General features: G+C 34.9%; 1 protein-coding gene across 20 annotated transcripts in view; it reads right to left on the bottom strand.

The window, feature by feature from the left end:
• The window catches only part of ANKS1B (ankyrin repeat and sterile alpha motif domain containing 1B), a 1,210,519-nt gene that overhangs the window by 430,876 nt on the left and 766,220 nt on the right, over positions 1-13,423 (bottom strand). For 17 of the 20 annotated variants that reach the window (XM_037845547.1, XM_037845538.1, XM_037845540.1 and 14 more), the window contains exon 15: positions 1,584-1,690. In XM_037845547.1, coding sequence (XP_037701475.1) covers positions 1,584-1,690 — 107 coding nt within the window. Of the gene's footprint in view, positions 1-1,583; positions 2,068-13,423 lie in introns of those variants that run through there. The other 3 variants (XM_037845558.1, XM_037845560.1, XM_037845559.1) reach the window with 2 other exon arrangements.

Raw genomic sequence — 13,423 nt, 5'->3', positions numbered from 1 at the left:
TATGGGACCTGAAAAAATGTGGACAAGGGTTTGGGTAGTGGGAATAGGAAAACCCTATTTCAGATAGAACTAGTGAGAAAGAAAAAGGATTATTAAAATGTGCAGTCAATATAAATAGTAGTGAAAAGACTTCCATTAGGCTTGATAGTTTCTCTCATTCTTAGTGTCATCTGTTCAGTGTCCCAAGTCCATCCTCAATCTGTTCGGTGTCCTAAGACTCTCAGAGCAATTAGGAACTTTCACTTTTTTCCTATTTCAATACCTGCAATACCTTGCCTATCTACCCAGTGACAGTACTCAATAAACACGAAAATTAACAGAAGCTGCATATCTTGTTATAAAAGGACAGGCTTGCAAATAAGGGCTCCATGTACACAATCACTTAGAGCCCAAGTGTTAGTACATGTATGCAGTTTTTTTTAAACTTCCCCGGCATACACATTTTTGGAGAAGAGGCAGAAGTTGAACAATTTTAGTAATCTTCGAATCTACAATAGTCAAGTCAAGCTTGGAGAAAAATAATCTGGGGTGGAAATAGCAAGACCTGACTAGCTCTCAGCATCTTATCAATTCTGCTATTAATAAGCTGCAGGTGTCCAACTTAGCATTTTATTTAGGAACTGCTATAAATTATTTCTACAAACCATTTGTGTGTTACATGCCTATGTTGTGTAGGTTTCTCTAAATCTAGGGATTGGTGATATGTGACGGGACCTTAAAAACAAGCAAAGGTAATAAGGGTTGTGACGTAGCTTAACAAGGGAAACTGATGAGCACTGGGGGAGGTATGTAAATGATTACAAAGCTGTATTATCGGTCTGCACATCTCCCCATCCTCCTTCCTCACTTATTCATCACAGTGGGAAGTTTGCACACACCGTGTTTAGATTGCTTGCAGATTAGTTTTAAGAAGTACATGAATATCCTTGGTCCATCAACCTCTCTTTCTAAATGTTGACAGATAGTTGATGTGTTTGCTTTCTACATAAACTAATAAACAATACCTTGCTGCTCTTCAATCAGCATGTATAACTAAGTGAATTCTCTCCATAATTGACCATCTGAAGCAGTTTAGTAATGAACTGAAGGTCGTCCCCACAATTTAAGCTGCTTACTGAATAATTACTAGGAAAAAAATGATCCTCACACTGTAAACGTAACAAATTATCTAATTAATCACTGACTACTGATGCTCAAATGAAAGAATGTGTTTTAGGAATCTAGAACTAGCTAAAGAGCGATAAAAATCCTATTGGGTATTCTAAAATTACAAATTTATAAAAACCACACAAAGAATGACAGGGAGAATAGAAATGTTAATCTTCTTCCACTGCCTATAAATAGTGCTCTCACCGGTTCATTCATATAATACATATGTATATGGATGCATACAGATCTCATTTCCAGCAAGTGTCTATATGTACACAGTAAGTTCAGTCCTAAGGGCACCCGATTTTCTGATGTAGTTACACATATTAAACTGACCGGTTAAGGTGCAAATCAGGCTGCCTCTGAGCCACGTTAGACACATAAGAAGCAAAGACAGACAAAAGGCAGCTCCGTGGACACAGAGAAAGTCTTACCATAAACTGCACATTGTCAAATCCATTAGCCATCAGGTGGTTCTCGTACTGAGGTAGCCCAATGCTTTCCAACCATTGTCCCACTGTTTGGACAGGGCATCTGGGTCCTGTAAGAGGATGAAGAGGGAAGCGTTTAAGCAGGGAGTAGCCGTCCACAGGGTAATAGCGGTAGTCCTGGGCTGAGAGGTGGCATTGCCACATCATGCTCCTGGGAAAGTTGCTATCAAAGGAGCCCGCCAGCTTGACAGATTAATGTTCTCAGTGAGAGAGCAAAGTCAGAAGTAAAACATAGTTTGCCAGGAAGGCTGTAGAGTATGACTTGATCCTAGCTCCACATTTCTTACATATTAATCTTTACTACCGACCAGTACGTCATACAGCCCCCAAAACCAGGCAGCAGAAGAAGGCATATCAGGCTGTCAGCTTAGGCTGGTCTGCGTTCTATGTGATTGTTGGAGTACTCCACAATGAGCAATGCACGGCCAGCAGCCGGAATTCTTTTTATCAAGTACTCCTACACTCATCAGTATGCAGCTCCATGCTCCTTGCTCCCCCTCGCTCGCTCCCCTTCATTACCCAGCCCAGGCTACACCTCGCATTTTCAATAATAGCCATCAGATAAGGCAGATTTTTTTTGTCTGCAAGCTGTAAGCCTGCTGCTGCTGCTTCCCTCCTACACACCCATCCAAGCGTCAATCTTGAATGATGAGAGCAGTCAAAACAAATGCAGAAAATAGCAAGATTCAAAAGCAAACCAAAGTGCTTAAATCTGAATTGAATCTTCATACTGGTTAGATGTTACAGAGCTATTTGTTGTGGAATTTTACGTTTCAAAAGACACCAGGAAATGCAAAGCTTTAACTATAGCTTATAGCATGGCTCACTACAGGGTTAGTTTTCCTTTTCCTTTCTTCTTCTTCTTTTATTTTTAAATGCAGCCCAGATAAATGTTGCTGATCTAAAGCTTTACAGTGTTTGGAGAATAATTATTCTTCTTCTTTGTGACACTGTATCAAAATGAACCGAAGATTTTTTTTTTCTCCTTGAATTAATGCAAAATGCAGAAAGTGCATTGTAATCTTGAAGTCAAGATAATTCATTTCTAGTTTGCAGGGTTTTTTTTCCAAACAAAATATTATTAGGCACAAAAATCCCTTTTCCCCCTGATATTTATAGCCCCATCTACCAGGTTTACCATTCTAAAATAGCTGTAAAGGTAATATTAACTGGGTAGATTTTATTTTTTAATACAGAAGACAGAGCCCTAACCAAAAATAATTCAAGGATAACAGATGTAAATGTGTGAGTTTTACTGAATGGCAGACAGACTGAGCAATTTATTTAATAATTGGGAAGAACCAGAGATTAATAATAGAACCCATAGGGCTAGATTGTCAGAAAGAAAAGACTCTTAAGATTGTGAAAAAAATAGTAGAAAGGTTAGTCTAACCTCCCTCTGAATGCAGGAATCCCTTGTCACAGCGTTCTTGGAAGAAATCATCCAACTTCTGCTTGAATACTGCCTATAACAGAGCTCTTACTACTTATCAAGTAGCCTCTATTTACTAGAAAGATTTTTCACTTTCTACCTTATTCCTACTCACTGGTTCCAGCTCAGCCTTTGGAATCAAACAGATTGAGTACAGTAACTCTTCCTCATAAAGTGTTTTAAAAATTTAAAGAGAACCATCTTATCCCACCAGAATAACGAATACTCAACAAACATTTACTGAATGAATGAAACTTTCCATTTCCTGTTTTATGTTCGTGGAACTGCCATCTACTTTGATTCTGCCCTCTCAGTTCAGACCCACCTGGTCTTCCTACATCTGATGATTTTTATCTATTTTATACATGGGTGTCAGAATAATCTTTCTAAGACAGTTTTGATTATTACTCCGTTTCAAACTCCTTTGATGACATTCTGGGTCTTCGTGATCTACTGTAAATCAGCTGACTTTATTTCCACTTCACCAATGCTCCAGCCACATGGGATTACTTGTTATTCTCTAAAAGCAGCATGCAATGTTCTTTTGTGGGTTTTATGATGTCCCCACATTTCTGCCCACTCTTTGGCTTTGGATTAGATGCCATTTTCTTTATGAAACCTTTTCTAATGCTCCCCAACAGGAATAAATCTCTTCCTTCTCTGTGTTAAATAGCATTTTATAACAAATATTTTCTGCCTTACACTATAGTTATTTGTGTACAAGACATTTCTTTAAGCAGGGACTACAGCTCTCTAATATCGTGCATGGTGTTTGCTATGCACCTGCTAAACAAAATAATGTAATTTTCATTTTACAATCCAAACTACATAAAATACTCCTAGTTTCAGATTTAAGTTTTTGATTTTTAAAACCACATCCCAGTTCTCTGAATTCTCTATTTAAAGGATGATAGCTACGTTTTAAAGTAGAATTTTCAGCTCTGTATTTTTATTATTCATCCTCATCCTCTTTTTGAATAAGCATCCAAGTCTCTTTGGGCGGATTGCATTGTACTGTAATTTATCCCTGATTGGTTCTAGATCTTTTAAGAAGGTGAAAGAGTTTGTAGAAGTTTAAGAATCAATTTTGATGGATTCTGGTTGCTCAATATTACCTGCATGAGAAGCTGAAAACAAGATGCTATTTGCTCCTGGCAGGCTTTAAAGCTGCTACAAGGTGGAATTAATGTATGTCTCAATTACAGCTTTTCCTAGAATTATATCCATAATGTTCCTTCTGATCATTTAAAGTTATGAGTAGGTGACTAAGCTACACAAAGATTGAGTAAATATGAAAGAATATTTTGGTTTGGCAAGGTATATACGGTTTGACCAGCTTCCCAAATCCCATCTCATCTCTTAAAAGGCAAACCAAAGTCCCAGTAACTAGCAGTGTCACACACATCCTAGGACTTAAATAATTTCTATTAAATGAATAAATGACTGAATGATGTTGTAAATGGCTTTCTTGTGATTTTCATTTCTTAATAAATAGAAACTATATGTGTACGGGTGGGTGGTGGGAGGTGTCACAAGGTTTAAGACTGTTGTACAAACACACTGCTCAGAATACTGGTTAGTAACACTTTACACTTTTCCACATATTGCCTGAATTTTATCCTTTTAACTGTTCAATCCTTCAATTTGTATTCAGTAATTCTCACAGCAGTGATAATGGCCAGTTGTAATGCAGGGGGGAATGAATTGGGAAGGATAGGGAGAGGTGGTGAGGGAGAGAGACAAAGAAGAAAGAGACCTTGGGTCAGGTCTGTGGTTCTGTTGAAGTATTTTTTCATAAGTCAAACTTTTAAAGGAACCCTGGTTTGGGTTTGAAGATCAATTTTTTACAGCGTTTAAGTATATTTCTCACTTAACTTGAAATACTTTCTTAGAGTTTTAAAATTCTTAAAGCCTACTAACTTTTTACTTCTAGAATTTCTCTAAGTTCCATAAGTGAGGTAAGAGTAAGGAAAGAGGAAACTAACAGTTATTGAGGGCTACTAGTGTCTGGGCAGGGTGCAGTGGATTATTACCCTAGTTATACATAAGGGAACTGAAGCTCAGAGTATATGACGAAGCCAGGAATTCCACTTGACAGTCTTTAAGAAAAAGTAATTCTGGGGATTCCACTTTCAGAGGTGCTCCATAGACCCAATCCCCACAAACAAACATAACTGGTGAAAATTATTAAACAACCAACAACAACAATCATGTAAAGTCTCTGGGAATTGTCTTGAGAGCAAACAGTAAATGAAGAAACAATTTTAAAACTGATTGTTGTGATGGTTATACAACTCTGTGAATATACTAAAATTCTTAAAATTTCTTTAAATTTTCATGAACACAAAACACACATGCAAAACTGTATATAAATGTACACTGTGATTATTTCGTAAATATTGGTATTTTTAGTTTCTGTATTTTTTCCTTTTCCATTTTCCTTGTTTTTTTTTCTTCCCCTATTCCCTTTTTACCATACATATCATCCACCTTTCTGTCCCCACAAGGTAATTCATGTTAAAAATCTAGTGTGTATATTTATTCATTGTCAAATTAAACTCACATACACAGATATAATATATACAGATATACATGTATATGTGGAGGTATTTTTAGACATTGTTTCATAAAAATAGAATCATGAGCTCACTTTTCTGAAATTTACTTTTCTCATTTAACAGTGTCTTACAGAAATTCTACCAAGTAAACAAGAAGCTCTCATTTACTCTTTTAAATAATTGCATACTTGTCCATAGTGTGGATACATCATAGTTTATTCAGTCTTTGCCTGATATATTTAGACCCAACCCTCTACTATTTTTTTTATTTTGATATAATTGTAGAGATGCATGCAGTTATAAGATATAATAGATTCTATACAGTTTCCACCCAGATTTTGCCATTGGTAACATTTTGTACAACTATCCTTCAATATCACAATCAGGAAAACAGCATTGATATAATCCATCGATCTTAGCCATATTTTACCAGTTTTACATGCACTCACCTGTTTGTGCATGTGTGTGTATATATTTTGTTCTATGCAATTTTATCATATGTATATTTGCATGATTATCACCACAGTCAAGATAAAGACAGTTCTCCCCACAAAGAACTTTCCTGGTGCTCATTTATAGTCAAGGTCAACTCCCTCCCTCCCCCACCGTTAAGTCCTAACTGGATCTCCGTCTCTATCATTTTGCCATTTCAAGAATGCTATATGAATGAAATCATACAGTATGTAACTTCTTATGATTGACTTTGTTTCACTCAGTATAATTCCTTTTAAATCATATGAATTGTTTTATGTGTTAATAACTCATTCCTTTTTATTGCAGTGTGGTATTGTATTATATAGATATACCATGGTTTGTTTAACCATTCATCCATTAAAGAACATTTGGGTTGTTTCCAGTTTGCAGATATTTCTAACAAAGATGCTATGAACATTTGTGTACAGGTTTTTGTGTGAACATAAGTTTCCATTTCTCTGGGTTAAATGTCCAAGAGTGCAATTACTGGGGTGATTGGTAAACACAGGTTTAGTTTTGTAATGAGCTGTCATATTTTTTCCAGAGTGGTTTTACCATTTTATATTCCCACTAGCAATGTATGAGAGTTCCAGTGTCTTTGCATACTTACCAGCATCTGTTGTTACCATTTTTTCTAATTTTAGTCATTCTGATAGATGTGTAGTGATATTTCATTGAGGTTTAAATTTGCATTTCCTTCATGGCAGATGACACTGAACATATGTGCTTATTTGTCATTTCATATTTTTTTTGGTGAAATGTCTGTTCATGTCTTTTGCCCATTTTCTAATTGGATTGTTTGTTTCTGTACAGTTGAGTTCTGAGAGTTCATCATATATTTTAGATAAAAGCTAATTGTTGGATTTTTGGTTGGCAAATACGTTCTCCTAATCTGTAGTTTGTGTTTTCATCCTTTTCATGGAGTCTCCCACAAAAGTATAAAGTTTTTAATTTTGATGAGGTCCAATTTATCAGATTTTCATTTTATGGATCATGTTTTTTGGTGTCTACCCCACTATTTTTAAGTTTTTAATGATCACTTAAAATGTGTCTCATAAATAGTTACAGCTGTGATTTTTTTTGAAGCTGGACTTTAAAAAATTGCAATATAGTGGTTTGCATTTTAATGCAAAAATATAATTTGAGGGTAATGACAGTCATACTTGATTCCAATCATTCCATTTTGTTTTATGTTTACATTTATTTACATTTTAGTTTCCTCTATATCCTTTTTTTTTTTTTTTTTTTTCATTTTTGGTGGTCTGATGAAGTTGCTATTCATTTCATTTTTGTTCTTTTTAACTTTAAGATTCTGTGATACTTCTCCACTCTATTCTTGGTTACCTTACTTTTCCCTTCTCTAATTATCACATATTTATTTTCTATGATTGTTTGAAAATAAGATGCCAATTCTTTCCTCCTCCAAGATACTGTGTTTCCCTCCTACTCCAGTAAAGTTAGACCTTCAGAATATTTTTTTCTTCTCCTTTCTTCCTTTATCCATATGCCCTATTCCCAACCAATTCTTAGGTTTTGCTGATAATCAGTTAGTAGATATTATTCTAGTCAACTATTAGAACTTTCTTTATAGCATATTCCTTATAGTTAATGACTACTTATTTAGTATTTATGTTGCACCTTACAAGTCTGTCTATGACTATCAATTTAGATTTAATTATTGTAAAGTTTCATTGGTCACTACTTTTTATTATCCTCATCCCCATCCCCATCTTGAGATTTATGCTTTCATTTGTTTGTGGTTTTGTTAGCATATTTTCTTATATACTCAGAAAATAATTTTAGCTGAATGAAAACTAAAAACACAGAATATCGTATTTGTGAGATACAGCTAAAGTGGTACTTAGAGGGAAATTTATAGCACTCAATGCCTACATTAGAAATGAAGAAAAGTTCATATCAATTACGTTTGCATTAACCTTGAGGCATGAGAAAATGAAGAGCAAATCAAACCAAAAGTAAGCAGAAGTAAGGAAGCAAAGACCAGAGATGGAATGATTGGAATAGAAAACAGAAAACCAATAGAGAAAAATCATTGAAACCAAAAGCTGTTCTTTGAGAAGATTGGTAAAACTGATAACTCCTTAGGCTGCTCTGAAAAAGAAAAAAACAAAAGCAAAAAACAAAAGTGCACAAATTACCAACATCTGAAATGAGAGAAGTGACAGCTCCACGGATTCTACAGATGTTAAAAAGATAACAAAGGCATATTGTGAATAGCATTATGCCAAAAAATTCAATAACTTAGATGAAATGGACACATTCCTTAAAAAACACAGACTACTAAAGCTCACTCATGAAGAAATTGATAACTTAATAGCCCTCTCTCTAGTAAAGTAATTGTATTCATAGTTAAAAATCTTTCCACAAGAAAACTCCAGTCCTCAATGGCTTCGGTGGAGAATTTTTTTTTTTTTTTTATAAAATTCAGTTTTATTGAAATACATTCACATACCATACAATCATCCATGGTATACAATCCACTGTCCACAGTATGATAACAGTTATGCATTCATCACCACAATCTATCTCTGAACATTTTCCTTACATCAGAAAGAACCAGAACAAGAACAAAAAATAAAAGTGAAAAAAGAACACCCAAATCATCCCCCATCCCACCCCATTTGTTCTTTAGTTTTTATCCCCATTTTTCTACTCATCCATACACTAGATAAAGGGGGTGTGATCCACAAGGTTTGGTGGAGAATTTTACCAAATATATAAGGGAGTAATAATACCAATTTTACAAAAATTCTTCCAGAAAATTTAATATTTGCCAACTCACTCTATGAGACCAGCATTATTCTGCTACCCAAATCAGATAAAGACATTATAAGAAAAGAAAACTGTAGGTCAATGTCATGGGCATTATCAAGAAGGTAAAAAGATAACAGGATGAGAGAAAATATTTGTAACTATATGTCTGATAAGGGTTTAACATCCAGAATATATAAAGAATTCCTACAACTCATCAACAAAAAGGCAAAAACCTCCCCCATCCCTCCCACCCCCCAAAAAACTGCCAAAAGACTTGAATAGATATTTATCCAAAGAAGATATACAAATGTAAAATAAACACATGAAAAGATGCTCAACATCATTAACCATTGGGGAAATGCAATTCAAAATTACAATGAGATACCATCTCACACCCACTACGATCACTATTATTCAAAAAAAAAAAGGAAAATAGTAAGTGCTGTTGAGGATGTGGAGCAATTGGAATACTCATACATTGTTAATAGGAATGTAAAAGGTACAGCCACTGTGGAAAATAGTTTGGCAGTTCCTCGAAAAGCTAAACTTGTAATGACCACATGACCCAGCAATCCCACTTTTAGGTATGTACCCAGAAGAAATGACAGTAGGGATTCAGACAGATATTTGTACACCAATGATCATAGCAGTGTCACTCACAATATCCAAAAGGTGACTGCAACCTAAATGCCCATTGCAGATGAATGGATAAACAAAATGTGGTATACATATACAATGGAATATGAGTCTTAAAAAGAAATAAAGTTCTGATACATGCCACTGCATGGATGAACTTTAAGGAAATCATACTGAATGAAACAAGTCAGACACAAAAAGGCAGATATTAAATGATTCTGCTTATATGAAATAGCTAGACTATGCAAACACATGGCAACAGAAAGTAGAGTAACAGGTCACTAGGGGGTTAAGGGAGGGAGGGACAGGTAATGGGGAGTTAATGCATAATGGATGCAGGGTTTTTGCTTAGGGTGATATGAAAGTGCTGGTGATGGATGGTGGTAAGGGAGTTCACAACATTGTGAATGTGATTAATCCCACTAAATGGTATGTTTGGGCAGGGATGAGATGGAAAAGTTTATGTTGTATCTGTGTTTCCACAATTAAAAAAAAAAGGTCAACTAAAGAGACAGTGGCAATTAAATGCAATAATGAGAAGGGACTGGATCTAATAATGGAGGAGAAAAGGGCCAAAGAATATTACTGGGACATATGAAAAAAATTGGAATATAGACTGAAAGCTTTATATGAATGTTAAAGTTCTTGAACTTGATCACTCTACTTAAGGTGATCACATAAGTGAATATCCTTGTTCTTAGGAAATGTATATGGAAGTATTATGTGTTCAAGGAGCATGATGTATACAACCTACTCTCACAGGTTCAGAAAATAGATAGATAGATGACAGACAGATGGATAGAATAATATGGCAAATGTGGCAAAATGTTAAAATTGTTTCATCTGGGTATCTAGGGAGGGGGTATGTTAGAATTCTCTGTAAGGTTTTATATTATGTTTGCAACTTGCCTGTAAGTTTGCAATTATTTCAAAATAAAAATTTTTAAAAATTCCTGTGGATTCTACATAAAAGCTAATAGAGCTAACAAGTGAGTTTAACAAAGTTGCATGATACAAGATCAATACACAAAAATTGATTCTCTTTCTAAATACTAGCAATGAGCAATTTGAATTTAAAATAAAAAACCAATAGTATCATCTAAAGTAGCATCAAAACCATGTAATTCTAAGTAATAAATCTGTCAAAAGATATGCCAGACCTGTACACTTATAACAGAATATTGCTGGGAGGAAGAAAATAGGACTTAAATAAATGGAGAGAATAAATTGTATTCACGGATTGGAAGACTCAAGATTGTTAACCTGTCAGTTCTTCCCAAGTTTATTTTTAGATTCAGTTCAATCCCAATCAAAATTCCAGTGGGTTTTTTGGGTAGGAATTGTCAAGCTTCTCCTAAAACTCATATGGAAATACAAAGGTCCCAGAATAAGCAAAAGTACTCTGAAAAAGAACAACAAGGTTGGAGAATTTACATTACCCGAATTGGAAACTGATTATAAAGTTATGATAAGTCAAGAGACTGGGAGTATTGAGGTCAAGATAGACAAATTGATCAATGGAAGAGAAGAGGGTAAAGAAATAGACCAACAAACAGAAGTCCAATTGATTCTGACTAAGTGGAAAAGGTAATTTTGTGGAGATGGAAGAGACTTTTTGATGAATAATGTTGGAACAACTGGATATTCATACACACAAAAATGAATTTGATTTATATCTCATACCACATACAAAAATTAACTCAAAATGCATCACAGAGTCCCCCAATACATCCCAGAGTAATTTGGGCAGAGAATAAACAGTATTTGCATAGCCTCCTTGAGGGGCTGGGGGAATATGCGGAAATATTAAATTCCCCCACCTGGGGAATTCCTGATAAGTCTCGCAAGCATTGGGGACTACCAGTTTAGTAGGCTGAGCCCTCAATCTTGGGGCTTGCCCTTAGCTTGTTACTGCAAAGGACAGGCTAAGCCTACTTATAATTGTGCCTAAGAGTCACCCCCAGAGAACCTCTTTTGTTGCTCAGATGTGGCCCCTCTCTCTCTAAGCTCACTCGGCAGGTAAACTCACTACCCTCCCTGCTATGTGGAACATGAATCCCAGGGGTGAAAATCTCCCTGGCAACATGGGACATGACTCCCAGGGATGAGCCTGGACCCAGCATTATAGGATTGAGAAAGCCTTCTTGACCAAAAGGGGGAAGAGAAATGAAACAAAATAGAGTTCAGTGGCTGAGAGATTTCAAATAGAGTTGAGAGGTTATTCTGGAGGTTATTCTTATGCATTATACAGATATCCCTTTTAAGTAATTAGTGTATTGGAATAGCAGGAAGGAAATACCTGAAATGTTGAACTGCAATCCACTATCCTTAATTTTTGAAGACAATCGTGTAACTATATGGCTTATACAGTGTGACTGTGTGATCATGAAAACTGTGTGGCTCACACTCTCTTTATCCAGTGTATGGATAGATGAGTAGAAAAATGGGGACAAAAGTAAAAAAATAATAGGGGAGGAGAAGGGGTATAAGATGTTTTGGTTGTTCTTTTTCATCTTCATTTTTATTTTTATTTTTTGGAATAATGAAAATGTTCAGAAATTGTGGTGATGTATGCACAACTATATGATGATACTGTGAACATCTGATTGTATACTTTGGATGATTGTACGGTATGTGAATATATCTCAATAAAATTGCATAAAAAATTTATCATGGGCCTAAATGCAAAATCTAAAAGTGTAAATTTCCTAGAATAAAATTTAAGGAAAATTTTGAGGTGGATTAGCCACCAAAAGCACAATCCTAAAAGAAAATTTGTTAGAGTTAATCAAAATTAAAAGCTTCTTCTCCTTGAAAGACACTGCTAAGAGAATGAAAAGACAATCCATAAGTCTAGGAGAAAACATTTGCAAATCATATATGATAACAGACTTGTATTCAGAATATATAAAGAACTCCCAAAACTCAATGAAGAAACAAATCAATTTTTTTAAATGGACAAAATATTTGAATAGACATTTTACCAGAAAAGATATACAGATGGTAAGTAAACACATGAACAGATGCTCAACATCATTAGTTAATTAGACTAATTAACTAATTAGAAAAATGCATATGAAATCACAACAAAATATTACTTACTAAAATGTCCAAAATTAAAAAGACTAACCATACTAAACATTGACAGTGATGTGGATATACTGGAAATCTCATGCACTGCTGGTGGGAATGTAAAATGGTACAACCACTTTGGAATAGTTCAATAGTTTCTTAAAAAGTTAATTATACATCTACTATAAGGCCTAGCCATTCCACTGTTGGGTATTTATCCAGGATAAATGAAAGCACATACATACAGAGATTTGTACATGAGTGTTCACAGAAGTTTTACTAGTACTAGCAAAAACTGGAAATAGCCTAAATGTCCATTGACAGGTGAATGAATAAACAAATTGTGGTATATCCATACAATGGTATATTAGTCAATAACAAAAAGGAATGAGTCATTGATACATGCAACAAAACAGATGAACATCAAAATAATTGTCAGAGCAAAAGAAACCAGATTTAAAAAAGTATTCTATATTACTTTTCCATTGTGGAAAATGGAAACTAATCTATAGTGACAGAAAAGAGATCAGTGGCTACTTGCAAATGGGAGGAATGAAAAGTGGGAGGGATTACCAAGGGCATGAAGAAACTTTTGGAGGTGATGGATATGTGCATTATATTAGTTGTGGTGATGGTTTCACAGATGTATAAACGTTTGTCAACATCAAATTGTATACTTTAAATATGTGCAGCTAATTGTAGGTCGATTACACTCCTATAAACCTGGTTTAGAGTTAAAAGTATAAACTAGGGAAAGGCAATAAAGAATGAAGGGAGATGGAAATGGCCTATTTTAGACAGAATCATCAGAGAATGAAAAGGTAAAATTTGAACAG

Source organism: Choloepus didactylus, chromosome 8 (assembly GCF_015220235.1).
Source record: "Choloepus didactylus isolate mChoDid1 chromosome 8, mChoDid1.pri, whole genome shotgun sequence".
NCBI lineage: Eukaryota > Metazoa > Chordata > Mammalia > Pilosa > Megalonychidae > Choloepus > Choloepus didactylus.
Note: the sequence above shows the minus strand (reverse complement) of the source record. Positions and strands in the feature narration are given on the sequence as shown.